This window comes from Urocitellus parryii, chromosome 4 (assembly GCF_045843805.1).
Source record: "Urocitellus parryii isolate mUroPar1 chromosome 4, mUroPar1.hap1, whole genome shotgun sequence".
In the NCBI taxonomy this organism is placed as follows: domain Eukaryota; kingdom Metazoa; phylum Chordata; class Mammalia; order Rodentia; family Sciuridae; genus Urocitellus; species Urocitellus parryii.
This window is the reverse complement of record NC_135534.1, coordinates 38054271-38080424: the sequence shown is the minus strand read 5'-3', so window position 1 is coordinate 38080424 and position 26154 is coordinate 38054271. Positions and strand designations below refer to the sequence as shown.

Below are 26154 nucleotides of genomic sequence, written 5' to 3'. Positions count from 1 at the left end.
CCAAGGTGCTGAGTTGGGGATGGAATCCATTCCCCATTTGTCTCCTCTGCTGGCCACCCTGTGCAGAGCACAAGCCCCCTAACTCAATATAGAATCCCTGATTTCAAAACATAGGCTATACTGGAAGTCAGAAAAGCTAGGTCAGAAATGAAAAGGAGTTAATGGGAGAATATGAAATGTCAGAAACTTTGGGGAAAAAGACACTGTTCTTGAAGTTTCGACAGAATGAGAAAGGTTTGTGTATAAGAGTGTATGAGAAAGAAAAAAGAAAAGAGGAGAAAAGGGAGAGAAGAGAGTAAGAGACTAAATGCAAGTAGGCCACATATAAAAATTAGGAATGAAAATAGCATAGAATTTGTCAGCAGCAAACTGAAAGATAGAAGATGAATGAGGTACATCATAGCATCAATATACAGCTACACAATTCCTATTGATTTAGAAAGTCCTACATTAATGTTCTCCAAAAAGATCAATGATCTAGGGCAAGAATCAACAAAATTTTTCTGTCAGGGGCTAAATAGTAAATATTTAAGATTTTGCTGGCCAGAGACTATGTTGCAATGATTAACCTTATCTTAGTAGAGTGAAACCAGATAAGAGTAAAATGGTAGGCATGCTGTGTTTTTATAAAGTTTTACTTACAAAAACAGGTGGTAGGTCAGAGTTAGCCTTAGTTGAAAAAACTTGACGTAAGAGATAAAAATAATGGGCTGACTGAAGGCTTTATATCTAAGACTTTCAGACACATGGCAGGTGACATAAAATTGATAAGATTCAGTTAAATATGAAGGACTGTACACTGAAAATCAGAGCAGCATAAAGCTATTCTTGCTCTCCTAACAATGGGATATTCTGGCCATTTAACCAAAGAAGAAAGATTTCTGCTCTTGACTTAGGAAATGGTATTTTCATTTCACACGACTATAAAAAATAATGAAAAAAGAAACTTTCAGCTACCCAGTAGAATTTTGCCAGTCATAAGACTTTAAAGTATATCTGGGTCCAATATCACCTTCTAGTAGCTGATGCAAATTAGGATTGATAACTTAGAAAGCCTTAAGGTGCTAATCAATAGAATTAATTACATTTGCCAACAAGTATGAGGGATATGATTATCTGGGAGATGTAGAATTGAAACCATCCCTTTTAAGACCAAGAAAGACTAAGTTTGAATATGGTACAAGAGAACAGACTCAGAGAGCCCTGCCTTATCTACTAAATTTATCCCACAAAATTTAAACAGTTTTATTCTTTTTTAAAAACATTCAGTGGGCATGATGGAAGGTTTTTGAAAATCGCTTAGTGACCATATCTCAGGGTCCAAATGAGCACCAGAAACCTCGTTTGAAAAGACAGGCACCAGGAAATAGAAACGTGGCCACCGGGACCAATATTTTTTTCAAAGGTTTAGTGGCATTAGACCCTATTAAAGTGCTGCCTCTTGGTCTTAAGATATTTCCTTAAGATTCCAGACATTTGGAAATAAAGTAAAGATAGGGATTGTATCAGGATGATTGTTCATGCTCAAGATAACAAAAATATTTTCAATCCAAATGTAAAACAAACCTTGATGTATCAGCACAGGAATATGTCAATTCTTATGTTCATTTGGAAAATACATAGACTAGCCAGTCACAGGACTTGAGTACACATATTCTGCTTTGCAATCAGACAGTTGAAGCTTTAGTTATTCTCTTAATTGGAGAGTGACCTTATCAACACAGCTAGGTATATCCTACTGGCAGCACAAAAGCTGCAACTGTAGTCAGGATACTAAGGCAACATCTAAACAAAATAAACAAACTTGCATGTGAAATCATTTTTCATACAGAAATTTGGAGAATTTTCACATGAAAGCCTAGGGCCACAATATTTATGCTCTGTTCTTTATCATACCTAAGATATCCTCAAATTTAAATGAATGGCTAAAGGGGTCGTACTCAGAATGATAAGGCATTGCAACTTGCATGTAGCGTTTCCAGTCCAAAATCAGCAGGAAGGCTACCATGGAGATTTTGTGTTCAGTAGAAATATTGAGTGCTGATTGCTTGTAAGTATATAATGGTAGCATGAAAGGAGAATACCTTAATAATTTATTTAGTTAAAATGCATAGGACAGTGGAACAAGAATGTAGTAGGCCCATTCCACCCTCCACATTTCTAACCCATTTCTAACCTATTACATCGTGAACTTTGGCATTAAAAGGATATTGAGTCATCAGAGAGACTATGGTCCAAAGTACAATGGTAAATCCTAGAACCAAAAATGGCTTAGGGTGAAGCTGATCACTGACCCTAGCAAAGCAGCTTCCAAAAGGCAACAGTAGACTCTGCCCTTCTTATCTAACAGATCAGCCAAGGTTGATCCCATGAGATAGTAAGGTGGTAATGGAAAAAAAACTAGTCTCTTATTGAGAGAAGGGGAAAAGAAACATTCTTGCTATTTAGACTTAATGATTGTTCTGTTATAGAAGATTTTTCACATTCATGTCTCTGGGGAGCATGTTTCAAAGTGTCTTTTATATTCAATACATATACCATACATATTAATAATCAGATCCATAATAATCAGGGGAATGTTCTTATGTGTTACTTGGGTAGAGTAGACATATGTCTCTGGAAAAAGCCTTTTTCAGTGGACCTGAAATCAACCAGTAAGATAGCCACAGAGTCCACAAATGCAAGAAAGAGCTCTATCTTCTTTAGACCCAAAAGAAGAAATCCAAGTAACCAACCTGTTATGAAACTGATGATTACTCCAGCAATAATGCATCCGAGGCAGCCCACAGCACTGTAGTAAAGGTAGGAGAGCGAGTACCAGGTATCAGCAATGGTGGGCCTGTGGGTAACAATAGCACATGTTTCAACAGTTTCAATTGTTCTGACGTAGTCATCCACAATGACCTGAAGGACTGCTCAGGCTCCTTTTAGGACCTAGGATTGTTTAAACCCAAAGCTTAACATTTTAATTAGACATTACCTATGCTTCATATTCCACCAGATTCAAATCATCCCTGAATTACAAATATTGCAATGTGTAGACTGAATTACGAGTATTTCATTGAGGACTGTGTCTTCCATTCTTTTTGTATTATTTATCTTTCAGGCATGTATTAAGATCAGATTTAATGCCAGGAATTGAGATAGCCATTGTCTACATATATGAAATAACAGAAAATCACAAAATGGACTTGGAAATGCATGGTGGAACAAGAACAAAGGATTGTGATAGGATGTGTGAGACTGTACTTCAGTTCATTTTAAAGAATGTTTACTAATTAGAAAAGAGAGTAATAAGGAACACAATTTCATATTATAAAAAAGGAGGATAATAAACATAGGCAAGAGGAAAGAAATAGTATGGCAGATTGAGAAATATAAAGTTTGATATTATTCAACCATAAGACTTATGGAAAGGAAGGACTCTAACTGAATCTCAGAGGAAAAACAGAAGCATGATAAGATAAAGGGGTGTCCATAGCTTTGCTGTATAGCAAAGACCACCTGCTCAGTGTTCCATACTGAGCTCTACCTACTTCACCCTACAGGAAGAACCAGAGCAGTTCTCCACTTACTCAATAGTATAAAGAGCTAACATGCTAGATAAAGAGAGTTCATTGCATGTCTTTTGCAGAAAAGGAGGCAGAGATGACTGTTGAACTCCTGGGAAATTTGATTGGTAGTGATTCAAATGGAGTCTAGATGCAGATTTCCCATGGAAGTAACTAGGGTCTATTTCCTTTCTCAGTGAAGTAATTGATTTGTTACAATACCACCATATCCTATGAAACAATGACCCAAAGGCAGCTTAATTTTACATCTCAGGAAAAACTATCCATTTACAGTTGTCAGGCACTGGAAAAGGCAACACATAGCTGGTTGCTTACATTCATTCAGCTGGTAGCCTCAAATGAATACTACCGCTTAAAAAACTTTTTAATAAATGTCAGAAGACCCACCTTCAGCTTCTGAATGTGCCCTCTTACTTAATATAATGTGGAAATAGAAATTGAACTATGCTAGAAATTTCTTTTTCTAAGCTGGCTAACCCTGCTACACCCAAGGACATCTTCCCTGTATTCAGAGTCACGATCGCAGGATGGCATCACAAGTAATAAGACATCCTCACTGCTTACAAAAATGAGCTATGAGGTGAAGATAAAGATGAACCCTGATTTCAGTGTGGAAAAAGTGGAAAAAATTAAAATTATTTGTTGTTTCCTCCTTGCTCTTTTCCCTTATAAAAAGAAGGAGATACCCAGGCACAGTGGTGCACCCCTGTAATCCCAGTGAGTAAGCAGGAGGATCTCAAGTTCAAAGTCAGCCTCAGAAAAAGCAAGGAGCTAAGCAACTCAGTGAGACTCTACCTCTAAATCAAGTACAAAATATGGCTGAGGATGTTGCTTGGTCAAGAACCCCTGAGTTCAATCCCTGGTACCACCCCCCTCCAAAAAAAAAAAGAATGAATGAAATATATATATGACCTCAAGGAATTTATTACATAGAGGAAAAATAGAACAGGATAAAAAAGGTAAAAGGGGGGAAAGAAGTAGAAGGACAGAAGAGAAAGCAATACAAGAGGAAACAATAATAAGGTATAACTGGTGGCACTGGGAGGACTCAGACAATGCCTAGAATGCCTTGGGAGGTTGTTTTAAGCATGGCCTTCAAGATGCCAGGGTTGTAGAAAAGTTTTAAGAATGGAAGGATAATTTGTTTAGAAAAGGTCTTTTCAAATATTGACTATCTTTGAAATCTAAATATATATATATATATATATATATATATGTGTGTGTGTGTGTGTGTGTGTGTGTGTGTGTGTATAAACATTTAATTTATTTAATATACATTATGTATATTTATTTATGGGAATATGGGGACGCTAATCTGCATCTTGAAAGAGGAGTAGATTCTAAGTAGAAATAAATGTTAAAAGGAGTTCCTTTGAAATGAATAAAATGAATACCTTGATTAAAAGTAGAAAGGAGTGGAGTATATATAAAGTAAAGAGGAGGATCTAGAATAGAAGAAGGAGAAGGGTGAGAAACAACAGGACCCACAGGAAATTTCTACATTTCCTGAAAGGCATTTCATTCCAGGATAAAAAAAAATACTGTCCTTTTTTTTTTTTTCTGTAGACGGAAGATTTAAGTTACCTTGGTGTGGCAATCATGGACTCAGAAAATTGCTTCAGGAGAATACATCTAGTGAACATTTTGGATAGAGTGGATTAGAAGAGAAGATAGAGAAAGGTAAGCAACCAAAAGGACAAATAGAATAATTTCACTGTCCTATTTTTTTTTTAAATGCTGAGAGTACCCTCAGGACTGACAAGGTAAATGGAAAGGAGAAGATATTCCAGGAACAGAGATATCCATAAACATAATTTGCAAAATTATTTGACAATTTTTAGAATGTTAAGCCCAGTGAAGACAAGCCAAAAAGGTAAGCATTGGTGAAAATCAGAAAAGAGTCATTCAAATCTGAGGACCACAAATTCTATATTCCTTAACTTGCCCCTATATTCAGTTAGAATGTTAGAATGTACATTATTAAAACTAAGATACAGTGGTGTAAACACACACACACACACACACACACACACACATAAATATATACACACACACACACACACACACACACGCACACATGTACATATACACACATATACACTACATATATATTCTAATTTTATCCTCTCAAAACCCAGTAAAATAAATGCTAAGAACCTCATTTTAAATCAATGGATTCTAGAATGCAAGAAGTGATCAGTTCCTAATTTGTTCAATGATACAAGTAGATTAATGATAAAAGCACAATCCAGATCTAGGTTATTTCTGATTTGAGAGTCCATGGTATTCTCCCTACATCATAGTTATCTTCTGTATTTTGGTATCTTTGGATCTCTTAATCCATCCATAAATAGAAATGAAAATTCTTTGTTAGCACATGTATTCACATAGCTTGATTTAGAAGACATAGGTTCCCAGCCTAGTATTTTCATAATCATTTCCTCATTGTTCACAGTCTCTTCTACTCATAATCTTTATTCTATTAAGGGAACTATGATCCTCATACCCACCCATCTATTTTTAAACCTCTAATAATCTTTTTCTGTTTTGCACTCATATCTCCAATTTATCGCTCTCCCAGTTCACTGTTTTGTATACCTGAGTACAGAGAAAGAGGTATCTAAAGAAAGCAACAGCCCTACATAATGCTCTTCAGTTCTGGGCTCTGGAATTCTCTTAGGAGAACTCATCAGCCTTAACCCCGGGGAATGCACTTTTTCTAAACTGGCGTCCTGATCTCTGAGATGCAATGTCTGACATATTTAAAGGCGACATACCTGTTAGATAGCTCTGGAGGTGCTGCTGTCGTCATATTTGATTGGAAACACTGCTCTGTTGATAGCGGCAAAGGCCATGTCTTAGAATCTGGTGCAGGGTAAATGAAGGCCCCAATGGCCACCCAAAAGGATAAAGTGATTCCAGTAATGAGGCCTCCTAGTGCACCCTTGATGAAGAAAGGAAAGTCAATATGAAATTGGACAAAACGGTTTGTTGAAAGAATCATGAGATGAGAAGTACTGCACCAAAGAGGTTCTGGGTATCCACCTCAAATCTGGGTCACATGTGCTGGAACACAGCCAAAACTACCTTCCTGTCAACTCTCCCAATACAGTGTCATTTAGAATTTTATTGAGATCATTATATTTAGATTTCTAACATGAGTTATTTCTCTACCTCTGGTTTCTTTCTCATTATTTAAAAAGATTTTAAAACCCTAATTGCTTGCCAAAAAATAAGTTTCAGAAGTTATGAAAAACTTCACAGAATGGAGACAAAGCAGTCATGTTTCATCAACATCTATTTACACAAAAATTCTTACTTGTGTCTGTCATCCCAAGTGATTCTGGCAGAGTCCACTGACTTCCAAGATTTGGAATTTTTGTTTGTTTGTTTGTTTGAGTCTAAATACTAGCAAGTAAGGGTATTTACTCATACTACCAATTACAAGGCAAAAGGTGACACAAATTTAAATATTTGCTTTCCTCTATCTATTATAAGGTGGTTTTTCTGACTAAATAAAATGACTATTTACTATTACTATTGTTATCTATTTGCTAATATAGATAATAAGTTAAATAGACAATGCATTAAGATCTTTTTTTTAGAGAGAGAGAGAGAGAGAGATAGAGAGAGAGAGAATTTTAATATTTATTTTTTAGTTCTCGGCGGACACAACATCTTTGTTTGTATGTGGTGCTGAGGATCGAACCCGGGCCGCACGCATGCCAGGCGAGCGCGCTACTGCTTGAGCCACATCCCCAGCCCGCATTGAAATCTTATACAGAAACTGCAGATATTTTTGTGACTAGGCAATCGTCTTTCTTCACATTATCTCCCAAGGCCATAAATATCCTTGCAAATCTCAATATCATAAAAATGATTAAGACAGAGTTTTCCTAATACAACTGCAGGAGAAGTGTGAAAATGCCCTGAAATTTATCCATCCATCTATCCATCCATCCATCCATCCATCCATCCACCCATCCACCCATCCACTTTCTTTACCCAACCCCCCATGATTTATCTAAAAGAGTTCAATAAGGGCCAGGTAGACACAGATGTCAAATCAGTTGACTTGGTATTTATGGAATACCCTAAGGCATGCACATAAATAAACAAAGAATCAGGTTATCTGGAGTTAAAGACTTTCTAAAAATATATGCATGCGTGGTAAGTGCATGAATAACAATAAGTAAATGGTATTTCAAATTATCTTTATCATATTACATCATAAATGTTAATTTTGATATTTACTCCCTGCGTAGTCATTTGAACAACATTTTCTTGAATTCGTACTCCTAGCTTACCAGTCCAGCCAAATGAAGATAGCTATCATGATATCCCAGTCATGTCCCATCTCCTCCATACACATTAGTTAATCAAGTTAATAAAGCTAGCTACAATTTTAGATAACTACAGAAAAAATGAAATTTGCATGTATTTTCACTTGAATTTCATTTTCAAACTTCTGTTTTAACTATACTGTTTCTGAATCCAGTGTCTTGTTTAAAATTAATTTTGTTGTCCCTTAATTGAGAGAAATCTTAATTTAAACCTTAAAAAGTTACCTTTGATACCATGACATATGGTAGTTCATGACCACCCCTTTCCTTCTTTGTTTTCTGTTTCTGAAATGACTTTGCTGAAGTCAGATATGAGAGGATTTTGATTCTGTTTGATTCTACTATGAATTTTTTTCCTAGCAAAGATAAATAGATTTTCCAACCAGAGGTTAGAGGAAAAAGAGGTGAGGAAATATATCTGGGGTTTTATCTGAGCTGGGAATCACAAAGAGGGATGTAAGATGCTTACCTTCCAGTTCACAAAAGGGAACACAAGTCCCAAAGAGAATAAACCCAGCATTGGTCCCCCACACATGCCATGGATGCTGAGGGCAGCCTGTGGAATGAAGGAGATCAGATGAGTCTCACAACTCTACTCTATTTGTGGCCTACCAGAACCATCCTTCTCTGGGACTTGATAAAATTTGGTTCAAGTCCTGACTGTGCCATTTCCTTAGGTCAATTCTGGATCCAGTGATAAGCATTGTATAAAAAAAAAGAAACTGAAAAAAAATAAATAAAAAGGAAATTTATATACATATAAACCCACACACATGCTTGTATATATGTGTGAGTATATGTGCACATATGTGTGGTTGTAAAGTGAAAACAGGTGGTTTGGATTTGCTTGAAGAAGGTTTCACTTGAGTTGGAACTTATACATTTGTTTATATTTTTATATTATCAAAAGTTATTTGTCTTTTTTTCTTTTTTTGACTAGAGATATAGGTTAGTGCTTGCCTAACATGTACAAGGGGCCTTGGGTCAGTTACAAGCATCCTAAAAAATTGTTTTTTAAAAATAATGTACTGTGTTATATTGTTACGAGTATGTAACAACAATTCCCTTCCTTATGTAAAACTATAATGCACCAAAAAATGTGGAAAAATAAAAATAATGTACTAAATAAATATATCTACTACATTTTTATATCTTAGTTGATAAACTATTTAACTTAGTTTGAACAATTCTTTCTTTCTTTCTTTTTTTTTTTTTTTTTTGTCTGTTACCCAGCTACTGCCATCCCACCCATTACAGCTCTAGGATATTTAAGCATTAAGTTCAGACATGTGGAGAGGACATTATACACTCCACATTCCATTTTTTGTCTCTCATGATTATGCTCCATCTCGTTTGGAAATTGAGAGAGTTTGAGAAGTGTATTTCCACATCTTTCAACCTCTAAGTTATAGACTACAATGAACTGGCCAGGGACTTTCTTTAAACTATTTTTCTGTAAACATAAAACTTAATTCCATGGTATTCCAAGAGTTAGAAAATACATGTGCATTTATGTGCAAGTGAATGAGCCTATGCAAATGAAGAAACACATAAATACACACTTGTGTGCATGTATTCACACCAACTACTGTCAATGAAGCCCCTTCCAGTTCCTCAAAGCACTTACAGAGGACACATCTTATCTAAGATCTTATCCTGTTTTTCAGGGGCCAACTATATGCAAGACAGAACTACTTGTGCACCTGGACAAATTTAATCCTCACATCACTCATCTTAGTAGGTAACACTAAATTTTGTATCTGAGAAAATTGGTGCTGAGAGAAAATATCAAAGTTCACTTTGTATTTAGCAAGTGGCAGACGTAAAGATATAAATTCAAATTGCTATGGCTCCAAATTCCACATTTTCTTTCTAAAAGTAGTCTTAAAAAAGAATGTCAAGAGCACAGACCACTATGTCCTAATTCTTCTGTTCAAAGGAAAAGCGATCTTTTGAAAGAATCCACCATTTATAGTTAGAATATTTGAATTGTAATTATTGCCCTGACCCACATCACTAGGATTTGTTTAACTTTCTGTTACTAACTCATATTCATTCAACTGGAGTTTTCTTCTTTCTCTATAAAACTATACAGGGACAACAGACCTTCCAGTCCTCTTCAGTGTTCATATCCAGAACACTCTGTCTTTGTCCAGAAAGATGAGCTGCTATGCATTGTTAGTATTGCTTTCCCAGGTTACTTTTTAGTAAAGTCAGCACTTCAGATATGTCTTTGACATGATGGAGCAGGTAAGATTAAAGGCTTCCTTTTCCCCATTATTCTCAATTGAATATTCTTGATATTTCCTCTATTGATCAACAGCACTAATTCATAGTTGCTGTAGTTGCTAAACTTGGAAGCTAATTTACTGGCTATTATATAGAAGATCAATGAAATAGTAAATATATTTTTTCTTCCCTCATGAAATAAATATCAACAAGCTCTTACAAAGTCACTAGCCAGATGCCTCGGGAAAAAAAATATCCAAGAGTTTCTGGATTTAAGTGTGCGTGTGTGTGTGTGTGTGTGTGTGTGTGTTGAAATATAATATACATATGTATTTCTGTGTTGGACAAAGCAAACTACTTTTAACTTTTATATTTCTTTTTGTTATTAAACGTGTTTAATTGGAGGAAGAGTTAAAGCTCATCAAACTCAGTTTTCTCCTTAATGCTCAAAATCCAATCTGAGCTATTCCTACAAGTTAACAGCAATGTCTACAGGAATATGCTTTGTGTTCAGGGTTGACTGAGGAGCTTATGCATAATTAACCTTTCCATGCCTTATTCCTCATGTGTCAAGGGCACATCATAATATCTGCTTCCTAGTGGAAGTTTTTTCTGTATTTTTTTATTGTATTAGTGAGTATTCAATGTTGAATCCAAGAGAAAGTTCAGAATAATGTCTGAGCACCAGGGAGCACATGATAAGGGGCCCAGAATGTGCACTATGACTCACAATCTTCATTGCTGCTATTACCTACCCTGTTAGTGATCTCTAAATTTTTGAAGGATATCCTGTGTTGTTGTAATGTTTTGAAATCTAGAAAGTACTTTCTTCAGGTGAGATTAAAAATGTATCCTCAAGTCACTTCAGCCCTTAGCTGACAGTCCTTAGGACAGGTGTGTGTTGGTTAGAATGATCTTTCTAGAAGGAAGGCTGCAATTCCCTTGCTAAAGGGAAATTTTTGTTGCCAGTATCTGATCTCTCTCCCCTCTTCCACCTTATTATGGTTCTGTGTCACATATTTCAAGTGAAACAGGTTTCCTTACTGTTGGATTTCCCAGAGTCTTCAATGTATTAATATACTATTAATATACGTTGTGGATCTGAGAAGGCAATGCAGTGTGCACCCTGTTCCAGTCTTTAACTATGGAAATTTTCTTCCTTGGAACATGTCACACATTTACATTTCACAGGATGACATTCTCCAGGACACACTTTGTCACATTTCAAACTAAAGTCTTACACCAGCATTGCTACACAAGCAAACAGAAACTCTGAAATAAACCAAATTATAAAATGTCAGCAAGAACAAGCACACATTGAACTGGCCTGCCTTTGTTTAAGTGGTCTGTCATTCCTGCCCCACCTACAAGAAAATCTCATATGTGTGGGGTGGTTTTGCAAACATGAAATTAAAACTGGCTCTATCCTTCACACTGAGAGATTTGGGTTCCTTTTTCTACATGCAACATCAGAATATGAATAATGTTTCATTAAATCAAATATAGCAAAACTGTTTGGAAAATTAAATAGATCAACTTCATATATTTGTATTTCTTGTCTTGAGAAGTGTCTGACCTAACTTTCCTATGCACATATATAAATATATTTCATTGAATATCAACATCAAGTATATTCAAAAGACACTGAGTTTAAAAATATATATAAGTAAATAGCAGAAAGATCAGTAGAGTAGAGGGAAGAGAACAGAGGGAGGGAGGAGGAGAGGGAAAAGGGAAGTACTGGGGACTGAACTAGGACAAATTATATTCCATGATTTTATGTCAAAATGAATCCTATTATCATGTATAACTAGAAAGAACCAATTAAAACATAGAAAAATTTCAGTTGCTTTTATGTGTACAACAAAGTCAGATATGTTCACAAAAATGAATGGACCATCTTGGAGACAAACACATCTCCAAGGAAGCAGAATATCAGGGCTTCATTTCTTGCCTGCCAGCATCTCCTATACTGCATGAACTGTGTGGCACACATGTCAATCAGGAAAGTGAGCCCAGCTCTCATCTAAAGTAGGACAGGCAGGTGAGTGCATCCCTCAATGTACTCCCTACTCAAAATGTTATTTTTCCCGAGTACTTGGGAAAATCCTGGCTTTCTCTGGAGCCCCCTCATTTATCAATGCAAATATTTTTGGGAGGAAACAATTTAGAGATTCAAATTATCAGCAAATTAAACAGGTTGAAACCTCTTTAAGAATAAATACCAAATGAAAACAACAAGCCTTGAGGCTTCAGAAGCAGATTAGAAATAGAGATTCCATGAATTGTTAAAATAAACCTTTAAAAAATGCACATGAGGTCACTAAAAACAAACTTCACCTAGTTGACAGTGTTTCTTGTGGATAGGGAAATATCAGTATACTTCAAGCTGTGTAAAAGGATTATAATCAAGCATCTGTGATAAATAGTAAGTTCACAATTTAACAGAAAGGATACTAAATTTTGGTTCCACAAATTATCTTATTTAAACAGTAAGTAATCACGTCACTTAAATATCTCAGATTTATTCTCTGAATATTAAAATGGAAATAACTGAAGCTATGTAAGTAGTCCTTTGAAAGAGAAAGTAGGTTGAACTCTTTTGTGAACTAGAAGGTATATATATATATATATATATATATATATATATATATATACACACACACATATTATATATAAAATATGGATTCTATTTTATTAATATCCACTCGATCTTACCATTGCTGTTCACTATCCAGTGGTTTCTACTCATTTACTCTTACTCATTTCTTCAATTAGGCAGCATTTATTGAAAACCCATATCATAGCTAGGCGCAGTGGAACAGACTTGTAATTCTAGTGACTTAGGAACCAACACAGAGGATTGCAATTTCAAAGCTAGCCTCAGCCACTTAGCAAGGCCCTAAGCAACTTAGTGAGACCCTGTCTCAAAATAAATTTAAAAAGGGATGGGGATGTAACTAAAGCCCCTTGGGTTCAATCAATCCCAGGTAGCTGTGAGAACTTAAGCAGGATATTTTCACTCTTTTCTACAATCATCTACAAAATGAAGGTGTTGCAATAGATTATTCTTGTGTTTCCTTGTAATGCTAATGTTTTATGGAACTGGGAGTTGAATATATGAGCAACAGTTTGATTTTGATAATAAAACTTACTTGTATCCTAATTTCACCACTCTTTAATTGTGTGAGTTTGGGACAATTCTTTGTTTCTTCATCAGGAAAATGAGTATATTAATTACATAACCCCTTAAGAAAGTTATAAACATTAAATTAGGTAATACATAAAGGGCTATACCTAGTTCATAGTAGGTATTATATACGTTAATTGGTGTTTTCACTATTATGGTTATTATTGATAGAATTTTTAAATTAATTTTAACACAGTGAACTTTGTCTCTATCCATTCTTGTTGTAGCAGTTTCTGCTTCTGAAGATACTTTTGGTTGAAATATTGCATGGATGTTTAATTGGGACCTGATATGTTTGAATATCAGTAGTTGGAGACTGGAGAAATAGTTAAAACATTAGAAAAATGAGTGAGGACAAAGTTGCTATGAAGTTAAATGTGTCTTTTCCCTTGTTAGTTACCTGTACAACGCCCCCCAGGAGAGATGCGGCCACAGCCATGGAGGTGCATAGGATGCCAAATAAGAGACCTGGAAGAAGGAAAGATATGACCATCATTTCCTTCCTTGAGTCCCCAACCAGCACTGCCTAATACCAGCCCCCTTCCAGGGGATGGCAGTGAAGGCTGTCCACATGTGGACATCACAAGCCCCACCGAGGGAACTAAGGTGACCTTTCCTCTGAGCACTTGCTTTCTCGGGTCAGGTGGAAGAAACCTGAGTCAAGCATCAAATAATTTCTAGGATTTCAGAAAAAAAAAATGTCTTACAGAAACAGCATAAAAATGTGGAAAGGGCCCAAACAAATCCAGACTAAATTGATGGAAACTAATACCTGGTGAACCACTCACCAGAAGTGTTCTAAAAAAAGAAGCACTAGCCCTCTTTGGATTTCAGATGGCTAAGTAATATGCATTGCACCTCACCTTTTTTCTAGTCAGGAAAGCTTTCCTGTTTTTCGTTTGTTTGTTTTTGTTTGGTTTTTTTCCTCTAGTGCTATATGCATACTGTCCTTAGGACCCTCTGTATATTACATAATCATGTATTTGTCTACGCATCAACATGGGCAGCTTCAGAGTACTGGTGTCACAGCACTCACTAAATGTGTCAGCATGTAATTTTCAGTCATTTTTTAGGATGTTATCTTCTTTTAAACTATTAAAAAAGCATTATTTACTGTATATCTTTTTTTAAAAATTATCTTTAAAATATGCTGAATTTCCACAATTGCTTGAAAACTAAATAAGAAAAGGAGGGATAGACAAAGAGCCAGAGAAAAACAGAGAGATAAATGCACAGGAAACCACTTTGTTCACTGTGTTTTAATGTTCTCTTTTTGAAAAATACTAAGTCCAGTTCCCAGTGTTACTATTAATTTAATTTCATTGAATTCTGAGCATAATTTGGACACTTTAATTCATGCCAGTATTAAAAATCAAAACTTGATACATACCCCCCAAAAGTTCACATTCTAAGAATGGGCTATAAGTTAATTAACTAATTAATCCTATAATTTACCTCAATTTAGTTTATTCAGAGTAGTGTCTGGTACTCCACAGTACTATGTGTTTTCCATTATTATGATTTTACTTCAGATTTGGTATTTACTAATTTATCAGTTAAGTATTATGAGAATCTCACTCTTGAAATTGGCAAACAAATTTTGATGCTATATCCTCTAACTTTTCAATAAGACAGAGAAAAATAAGGAAATTCACAAAAACAACACAAACCACGGTTGATAAATAAGCCCCTGTCAAAATTCCAAAATGGCCCTGCTATCTTTAAACTTGATGGATTAGACTGAAGAAAACAATGTTTGTGCTGACTCAGTATTGTTTCATGAAAAAGAAGAGCTACATCTGTGTGAAGAAAAGAGCCAATGATATATTCTCTCTCTCCTACTGAATGCCCTTCTCCTGGACCAACAGCCATCTGTTCAAATGAAATTCTAGGCAATCATCCTTCAAATTCAGGGGTTCTCCTTTTTTTGTGTGTGGTGATAAGGAGTACATTCAGCTTCCTTTCCCATCAAATCTTTACACTACCACCAACTGCAATCAATGTCAACATGCACAAGCAGGAAGCTTAGGGGAAATTTGTGCGAGTTCCATGGATACCTGAAAGCATGTCACCATGCAAAGCATTGAAGGTGAGGAGAACAAAGCTTTAGAGTTGCAGGAAGTTCTGTCGATTTTCCCAGATCTGCTAGTCATCAACTAAGATGACTAGAAAAGAAAACACAGGCATAGAAGGCACCTCCACCTCAACCCAACATAGCCATGAATATCTGCTGGAAATTGAGTCTTGAATTTGGAACAATGCCCATCCACTTGTGATTAGTACTAACTGAGATAGGAAGTAAAATCAAGACAATTTAACTTCCCAGTTAGCATGGTCAGTATCCATCTCTCTTTCTTTGAACATAAGTAAAAAGTAAAGAGAAATATGGAATCCATGATAAAACAAGGCCAAAGAACAGAATGAATATATTAATCTGAAGCTCAAATTATGATTTTACTTCAGATTTGGTATTTACTAATTTTATCAGGTAATCATTATCAGAATCTTACTCTTGAAATTGGAAAACTCTCAAATAAAGGAAAGGTCCACTTTCTGAAAATAATCCTCCTGATGAAACAGAAAAAAAGAAAGCATCTAAAAACTGGCACTCTCAATATTATACAAGAAAACAGAGTCTTAATGAATCAAAGATGTGTAGGTCAAGAGAAAACAAATGAGGTTAAAAGAAAACTAGCAATATAGGGTACAACACCAATAACTCTAGATGAAGATGGATACAAGTGGGTTGAGGCAGGACTACAAAAATAAAATAAAATAAAAATCATCATATTTGACCAAGAAATTCCACTTCTACCTATTTGTAAAAAAGCAATGAAAATATGTTCACAAAAGGATTTATGCAAGATTAGTCACAACACAATAAAGTCAAAATGAAATAGCCTACATCAATCAATAGACATAAGGTCCTCCATATCTGTGATGTCACATTGCCAGATTCAACTAATTGTGATTGAAAATGTTTAAAAAAAATGTGTCTGTAATAAACATTTCCAGGGAAGAGTAGGAAGATGGCGGCTGGGAATGAGTGAGCCGCTCTGTGCTCCGCGCCACCGCCGCCGCAGCGTATGTTGCTGCTTCTTAAAAGAAGAAGTAAAGATCATCAAAGGACATCTGTCGACAAGGATTCAGCACCGTGTCAAGAAAAGGGCCTAGATGGAGTGAATCCGCCACGACTTCAGCTCGAGCAGTAAGGCTGCAGCCCCCGAGCTGCCGGGCTCCCTGGGCCCCTTCTCACTCCCCTCTCCGCCTCTCCGCTTCGCTTCTCCCCCGCCATCTCTCCTCCCACGCTCACTCCCTAAATCTAGATCTCAATCTCTTTCCCCCACCCCACCCGCTCTCTTGCATGCCCAGTACCCGGCCCGCGCGGACCCCGAGGCGCTGCCTCCCCTCCCCCAGCCCGCACCCCCTCCACAGGGGTCCCGAAGGCCACAGCTTTGCCGCCACCACTGCCGCCGCTGCAGCCACCGCCGCTGCCGCCACCGCTTTCCGCGGAGCACCTTAGAACAGACTCTTAACCGAGTAAAATGGAACAGCTGATAAGATGAGTGACAATTTAAAATCTAAATGATCCAACATGGCGGCGGACGCGGAGAGATCAAGTCTCTAACCCCTTCAGCTGCACGGGCATAGGGAGAAGTAAACTGTCAAAATACTGTTCGCTCAGGACCACTAGGCATGGTTGAGCTGAAGTGGACCCCGGGCGAACGGTCTAGCCTTCTCAGAACACACCGAGCCCGAATTGGCTGCATTCTAGCTCCGGTTCGCCTGCTTCATGGACTCAACACTAATGATCCCACTGAAATAACTAGTCGGCCCGCCTGAACTCAAAGAGGTAAAAGCCAACTGAGCACCACAGCCAGACCCAGGGAATCAGGAGTGACGCAGGACTAGCGGCGCAGGACTCCCAGCTATTCCTATCACCAGTGCTGACAACAGGTCCCTTGCACCAGCTATCAGGGGAGTTGCTGCTACCTGAGGGCAAACAAATTCGCTGGGGGCCCTCAGCCCCAAGCCCTACAAACTTAGGGTCTGAGGGAGGCAAACAGAAAGGGTGTGCCCAGGCACCCATGAAAACAGGGCTCCCAGGAGCAGCAGACCTGGCGTGTAGTCAGTATTGTGGTGAGTGTCACAGGTAAGCGGGGCCTGGCTTGAGGAACCACAAGAGAAGGCCCTAGGCACTTAGGATTAGAGACCCACACAGTCTGGGAAGAAGAGCTGAGGCACAGTGATTGGTTCCCACCTATCAAGAAGAAAAGCCTGGCCCAGTGGGCATAGCTCCACCAACTGGATGAGAAGTTAATCGAGCTATATGACTGCATTTATTATTATTATTATTTTTTTTAATGATTATTATTAGTATTTTTTTAAATTTTATTTTCACTTTTTGTTGTTGATGTAGTTGTTGTTCTTTAACGTTCCTAATAATGGTTTCAATTTTTTTAAATTCTTTTTATTTTATTAGTATTACTATTATTTTTTAAACTTTAATTTCCATTTTTTTACTATCATTATAAAATTTTTTCTTTTTTTCTTTTTTTTTTGTTGGTTTTAAATTTTTATTTTTTTTCGTTTCTTCTTTCTTTCTTTTCACTTTTTTTTTTCTTTTGTCTTCTCACTTCTTTCAATTTTCCTATTCCACCTTCCTTGAATTCTACCTGCCTACACTCATTCTCTTTAGTGACTTCTTCCCTCCCCTTCTAATATCTCTCCTCCCCAGTATCACACTAATTGAAGGAGGATCACAGCCACTACCTGCCCTGAAAGGGTGATTTTTCAACTATACAAGAGCAATATAATTAAATAGAGGGGGAAAATATCAAAGACACAACAATTTCACCAAGCAGAAAGAAACGCCAGCAGTATGAAACGACAAGGAAAGAAAGGACCACAGGCAATGCAGGTCAACTCAACTTTAGAAGAGGTAATAGCTGCAACAGATGGAATGTCAGATAGAGAGCACAGGACATACATGCTTCAGATGATCTGGAGTCTCAAGGAAGACATGAGACAGCAAAATCAGACAATGAAAGATCATATTGACAAGCAAATCCAGGAAATAAAAGATCAATTTCACAGGGAGATAGAGGTAATAAAAAACAAACAAATAGAAATACTAGAGATGCAGGAATCAATAAACCAACTTAAAAACTCAATTGAGAATACTACCAGCAGAGTTGATCACTTAGAAGATAGAACATCAGACAATGAAGACAGAATATTTCAACTTGAAAAGAACATAGATAGCTCAGCAAGTCTACTAAGAAACCATGAGCAGAACATTCAAGAGCTATGGGATAATATCAAAAGACCAAACTTAAGAGTCATTGGGATACAGGAAGGCACCGAGCTCCAAACCAAAGGATTAAGCAATCTATTCAGTGAAATAATACAAGAAAACTTCCCAGACTTGAAGAATGAGACAGAATCCCAAATCCTAGAAGTCTACAGGACGCCGAATGTGCAAAATCATAAGAGATCCACACCTAGACACATTATAATGAAGATGTCCAACATACAGAATAAGGAGAGAATTTTAAAAGCTACAAGGGAAAGGAAGCAGATTACATTTAGGGGTAAACCAATCAGGATAACAGCTGATCTCTCAACACAGACTCTAAAAGCTAGAAGATCCTGGAATAACATATTTCAAACGCTTAAAGAAAATGGATTCCAACCAAGAATCGTGTATCCGGCGAAATTAAGCTTCAGATTAGAAGATGAAATGAAAACCTTCCACGATAAACAAAAGTTAAAAGAATTCGCAGCTAGAAAACCATCTCTTCAAAAAATCCTTGGCAAAACATTACAGGAAGAGGAAATGGAAAATAACATTGATAACCAACAATGGGAGGTAGGACAGTAAAGGGGGGAAAGTAGTCAAAGAGGATAACAAATCAGGTATAGTAACATCAATAAACAAATATGGATAGAAGAACAAACCATATCTCAATAATAACCCTAAATGTTAATGGCTTAAACTCACCAATTAAGAGACACAGGCTAGTAGAATGGATCACAAAACAAGACCCAACAATATGCTGTCTACAGGAGACGCATCTGATAGGAAAAGATGTACATAGACTGAAGGTGAAAGGTTGGGAAAAATCATATCACTCATATGGACCACGGAAACAAGCAGGAGTGTCCATACTCATATCTAATAAAATAGATTTCAAGCCAAAGCTAATCAAAAGGGATATAGAAGGACACTTCATACTGCTCAAGGGAACCATACACCAACAAGACATAACAATCATAAATATATATGCCCCAAATAATGGTGCAGCCGTGTTTATCAAGCAAACTCTTCTCAAGTTCAAGAGTCTAATAGACCACCATACAATAATCATGGGAGACTTCAACACACCTCTCTCACCACTGGACAGATCTTCCAAACAAAAGTTAAATAAGGAAACTATAGAACTCAATAACACAATTAACAACCTAGACTTAATTGACATATATAGACTATACCACCCAACATCAAGTTGCTACACTTTTTTCTCAGCAGCACATGGAACCTTCTCAAAAATAGACCATATACTATGTCACAGGGCAACTCTTAGACAATACAAAGAGGTAGAGATAATACCATGCATCTTGTCTGATCATAATGGAATGAAACTGAAAATCAATGATAAAAGAAGAAAGGAAAAATCAAGCATCACCTGGAGAATGAACAATAGGTTGCTGAGTGATCAATGGGTTTTAGAAGACATCAAGGAGGAAATTAAAAAATTCCTAGAGTTAAATGAAAACACAGACACAACATATCGGAATCTATGGGACACATTGAAAGCAGTTCTAAGAGGAAAATTCATTGCTTGGAGTTCATTCCTCAAAAAAAGAAAAAACCAACAAATAAATGATCTCATACTTCATCTCAAAATCCTAGAAAAAGAAGAGCAAAACATTTCCAGACTTTTATTATTGGCATTATTCCCTAAATAGTATAGTCTAATAACTATTTACATTCCTATTTACATTGTATTAGGTAATATAAGTAATCTAAAGATAATTTAAAGTATATGAGAAGATGTAAACAGGTTACATGAAAATGTAACACCTTTTTAAGAAAATTGAGGAAATAAGAAAATTGAGTACCATCAGATTCTGGTATGCATGGAGTGTTCTAGATGCCAGCCCTGTGAATGGCTATGGATGTTAAAAAACAAGCTAATTAACTATTGAAAAAATAAAGAGCCTGTGTTATATTCCTACATGACATATTTAACAATTAAAAGAAATGAATTTCTGATACCCAAAAACACGTGTAATATAAATTTCAAAAATATGCTATGAAAGAAGTCTTACAGAGAAATAATGAGTACTGTGAGATTTCAGACATCCTAGAAGAGGCAATATTAATCTTTACAAGAAAAGTAATATTAATACTTGCCTCTAGAAAAAAGTAGAATTACAGAGTGACTATAAAGGCCATGGGAGTGATGGTAATTATTTATATATTCATAAAAGTTATATAGATATATGGATTTATCAAAATTCAGAAAAATGTTTTTTTTAACATTAGTCCATTTCATTATAAATAAATTTCTTTACAATAAAAAATACTTGAACTACATGCTCAATTCTAGTTAACAATATACATGCTAAGACTATGATGAAAAATGTGTTGATCTCTGTAATTTACTTTTAAAACTATAAAAATATGATGGATTAATGAATAGACAGAGAGCTAAATAGAAGGTAAAAAAGTGAGTTTAGAATGATGCTAATGAGAGATCTAACTGATGTGTATATCATCCATTATATATATGTGAACTGTAAAGTTTTTAAACTTGGCTGTATAATTTTATTTTTATAATAAATGGTAAAGAACAGAACAATATAATTAAAATATCATCATTGTTACTAGATTTTGGTTTTGGAAAGTTCAAAACAACATTGAGAAAAACCTGAGTTTCTCAAGTATATAGAGGAAAGGGACAAGTTAGAAATAAAAGTCAACAAAGTGGATTATATAGCAAACAAATAATGTAAATTTTAAAAGTATGGCATCACAACTAGTCTTGGTGGCATGCACCTATAACACCTATAAAATGGACACTGAGACAAGAGGACCTTGAGCCCAAGATTGGCCAGGGCAACATAATAGGATCCCACCTCAGAAGAAAACAAAAAGTGGAGGGTATAATAGAAAATGAATATTTGTAAATAATAACCACATTTGCTATTAAAAGCAATTTAAATTTTGGGAATCAACAAGAGTTGAGTAAACGAACAGATAAGTACTTTCAAAAACAAAAACAAACAAACAAACAAAACTTCCACTTCTACATTGACAATGAATGGTTTTGGAGATATTATGGGGAAAGCACCTTATTCATAATCTCAGGGAAAGGAAGAAAAAAGGGATGAGGAAGAAGAGGAAGAGTAGGAGGGAGGGGAGAGAAAGAAGCAAAGAGTTGAAGGAGAAAACATGAGTTTAATAAATATGTGAGTTAGAAACTAAATGATTAAATTGAAAAATAAAGTGGATTTCTGCTTGAAAAGCTTAGTCCTTCCCTAGTGCATTTTTATTTCTGATTCAATGCCATGGAACAGGGGTGGGCAGTTATAGCTGTTACAAGCAAAGAATAATTTTAAAGTCAATCTAAAGGAATAAAAGACATGAATAGCCAAAACAATTGTTATATAAAAAGTAACAACAGAAAAAAATTTAATTTTTCAACTAAAAGTGGTGACATTTTTCTACCAGATATTTTTGATAAGACTCCAAAGCTATGAATGAAAGTAGATATAATTTGTCCTACAATTGAGAAACAATTTAAGACAATTAATTATGTAATATAAAACATGTTTATAAATCAAAGAACTTCATATTATTCATTACTATAAAATAACTTCATATTATGCATTACTATTAATAAAAATATAAGCTTGGTGGGTAGTACACACCTGTAATCTCAGCAACTTAGGAGGCTAAGACAGGAGAATCATGAGTCAAAGCCAGCCTCAGCAACAGCAAGGTGCTAAGAAACTCAGTGAGACCCTGTCTCTAAATCAAATACATAAAAGGGCTGGGAAATTATAAATTGACTTTATAGATATATTTTTTTCAATGAAGAATACTGAATAAATGATGCTGAAAACAAAGCTGTATAAGAAATAGAAAACAATTTAGATCCTCATCTTAATGTATAAACAAATAATTTAGAAATATCCAACATTAAATGTGAAACATAAAGGTATTTGCAATCTAGAAGAAAATATATGCATGAATTTTGAGTGTAAAATTTTGTACAGATAAGGAAATAATGAAATAAATGATCCATATATTTGATCAAATATAAAATTAGAATTTCTGTTTCAAAATATGTTTAAAAATGCTATGAGACATCCTGCAATAGGGTCACTATTTCCTGTATATATAAATAAATTTTATAAACAATAAAATATCTAATGTCTCACTAACAAACAAAATATGTCTATGTTTTACAAAAAATAAGCAATTTATTTATCATCTAGGTATGCTTGAAATACTATAAATCAAAAAATTTAAATTAAAGCAAAAAAAAGTGAGTTATATGCCCATTAATTTGAGCAATTTTTAAAAATACAAACATCAAGCACATAGAGAAGTATGTCACCATTCACTGCACTACTCATTGACTTGACCCTAGTGGAACTGACTCAATAGGTATCAAGAAATGTCAGCCAGTTTGTATTTCTTAACTTGGTAATTTTCTCCTGGAAATGTGTACAAAGGGAAAAAAACAAAGATGCAGTCAAAGATTTATGTGTATGTGTTTTTATCACAGTTTTAAAAATGAAAAAAGTAACAATAATATAAAATTTTAAAAGGCATTTTATATACTATTATACAATCATTCAAATATATTTTCTAAGAATATGTAATAATTCAAGAAAAGACTTTAGTTTGCTGAGAGAAAATCAGGAACAAAATTGGTTAGATAAAATTTTATTTGTGAAATACATTTTATCAAATTACCTAGATTTTCTATAATGAATAAATGAAGTGTATAATTTACTAATACTTAAAAAAGTAAACTTCTAAAAACTATACAATGATAAGTGTTCCAGTGATTATAATCATAATATGCAGTCTTATGGTTAAATAAGAAACAATTATTCTTTGAGGTAAGATTACTGGGAGTTTGCTTTTAAGAGATTTTCTTTAGAAAAGCATTTGGGTGTTTTAGAGTAATTGACCATACTGAGCAGAACGTCTTCCTATGCAGATGACTAATATGATCAAAACAGCATAATCAAGAGATGTTTGTATGATAAGTGTAGAGCATACAATATCTGAAAATAAAGTTTATATAAGGTGAATTAGGTAGTCATTATTTTCTATAACCATCCTGGCATCTGTAGAAGTATAAGAATCTATAGAGATTCTTCATAAGTCTCAGTGTGTATTTGTGGCTGTAAGCATATCCTGAATAGCACATGAAAGATTTTGAGATGCACCAAATGTACATTCTATGATATGGAGTAAAAGGTCTACCAGCTGTACCTACATAAGCCTTTACTGATCCAGGTGCTCAGCTTGTCAGAGAGATGGGGAAAACAGCTCTTGACAAAATCCTCAAAGGTCACTGTTGCTAGGGCATTGATGCTGGCAGCCACGGTACTAAAGGGAAAGAAAAGCAAGAACATAGTTCAAACTAAACAAGGCTAAGCCATCAACCTGCCCTATCATCCAAGGCAGATAGACAAAGGAGAGGTCTATAAAAAGGAGATGTCGACATATGTCCATGTTCTGGAACTTCGGAGGAATACATAGCCTGTACTCATTCATCATAATTTCTTCTGCAATAATGCTCTTTCAATTATTCCACAAACTACACAGAAAAAGTTAGACTTTTATGTTCTGACTCCCATTAATTCCTCTTAGTGAATAGTTAATAAGTTAGCAGGGAATAAAAGAGGGAGTGTGTGTGTGTGTGTGTGTGTGTGTGTGTGTGTGTATTTAGGTTGGAGTGGAGCTGGAAGTAATGACTATCTTAACCAAAGAATCAGTTTGCCACTGATTCATAATTCATAAATTAATGTGTCTGCTTTTTAATTCTTTGTACTAGGCATACAATGGTGAACAGAAAGAAACATGGGTCTTACACTCTTAACTAGGAATGCAGATATTTAAAACCAATTATACAATTGATTCCAGTTGTGAAATTGTTAGGAAAACAAGATTCCATAAAAACATGCCCCAAAGAGACCTAAACAGACTATCCACAAGATTCCCTTTAGGAAGTGGGAAATAAAGACAGGTATTGAAAGGAGTCATGCAAAGTAAGAAAAGATGTTTGGAGGATGAAGAGAAAATTATATAGAGGCACCTTGACGGATAGGCACTTCTCCTTCTTTTTACATTCTGAAGCCCCCTTGGTAGCTGGAATGCAGAAGAGGTCAGACAGAGAAACAGCAAAACCAAAAATGCATAAGAGTTCTGATGTTCCCTCTGACTTTCCTTCAGAGTTCCCTCCTACTAGACCTAAAACTTGTTTGGATGTCAGAAAGTTTGAAACTTTAGGTTTTCTTTGTAGAATAGCATGAAATCTTATTTAATTCTTCATGTAGACCAGAATATTTTAGCTGCTAAAATAGAAAACTATTAAATTCAAATGGGGCAAAAAAATCACAATTTAAAAACTATTCCCTTTAAAACACATAATATTAAAACTATTCTTTTAAAAAATAAATCACCGCTTTCAAAGCACAATTATATAATAGAATGAAAACAAAGTTGAAATTGTAAGAAGATAAACTTCAAAAATATTTGCAGATATTACGATTTATGTACAGACCCAGAAGAATTAGCTTAAAGTAACTAAGGGAGACCTAGATGTCAAGAATATTATGTAAAAGAAAAGCAATACATACATAACAGTCTAACATAAATCAGATTTTAAATCACAGTCATTATTATTTATATCACCATAGTTAAAAATCAGTACATGAATGGAATATAAAAGAGCATTCTGAAAAGCTCTCAAAGACAAAGAATCTAGGAAATAATAAAAGCAGTCTTTCAAGAAGATGGTTTAAAGATGGCTTATTAACTATGAAACAAAAGAAAACTGTCTACTAATGTAGAAGTAAAATAAACTAGCAACTTTAATTGATTTACTATATTATAAACATAATATACATGCTTTAATGTAAATATACTAACATGGGGGCTGGATGACTTAAAATCATAGAATGGAGAATCCTTTATGACAATGTTGTTAACCCAGAAATCATAATGGAAAATTGTGAATTAAAAACTCAATATTTTTTATTTTATTCTTTTTTTCCCTGGTATAGGGCCTCATGCATGCTAGGCAAGTATTTTACCACTGAGTTACAACCCAGGCCCTTTTAAATTTTATTTTTAGACAGGATCTCACTAATTTGGCCAAGCTGGTTTCAAATTTATAATCCTCCTGCCTCTGTCTCCTGACTAGCTGGGATTACAGGCATGTTCAATCACACCCAACTAAAATCTCAATATTTCAAAGAAAAACATGGAAGGCTAGGTAGTATGTTTCAGGTCAGAGCCCCTGCAAGAATACCCCAACAGGGCAATGCATGGAGTCATAGCAGCAAAGCTGAAATTTCAGTGATGGCAGAGATGCCAGCAATGTGCAGTACTCATCAGAGAAAACTACAGGCTGCATGCAAAGTCAGCCCAAGAGAAAGATCATATAGGTTGCAACCAGAAAGTCCACATAGGAGGAACTTCTCAAAGTCTTGGGAGCCCACCTTCACCATAAAACACTCCAGATACCAGACTTGAAACTTTAGAACTTCATTTTTACTGCTAAGT

At 35.4% G+C, this 26154-nt stretch overlaps 1 protein-coding gene across 1 annotated transcript in view; it reads right to left on the bottom strand.

Moving 5' to 3' along the window:
• The window catches only part of Slc5a12 (solute carrier family 5 member 12), a 55867-nt gene that overhangs the window by 4032 nt on the left and 25681 nt on the right, over positions 1 to 26154 (bottom strand). The window contains exons 9-13 of the mRNA XM_026384139.2: positions 23861 to 23973; positions 13735 to 13802; positions 8385 to 8471; positions 6350 to 6516; positions 2736 to 2839 (exon numbers count right to left, since the gene is read on the bottom strand). Of these exons, the coding sequence (XP_026239924.2) occupies positions 2736 to 2839; positions 6350 to 6516; positions 8385 to 8471; positions 13735 to 13802; positions 23861 to 23973 (539 nt within the window). The remainder of the gene's footprint in view (positions 1 to 2735; positions 2840 to 6349; positions 6517 to 8384; positions 8472 to 13734; positions 13803 to 23860; positions 23974 to 26154) is intronic.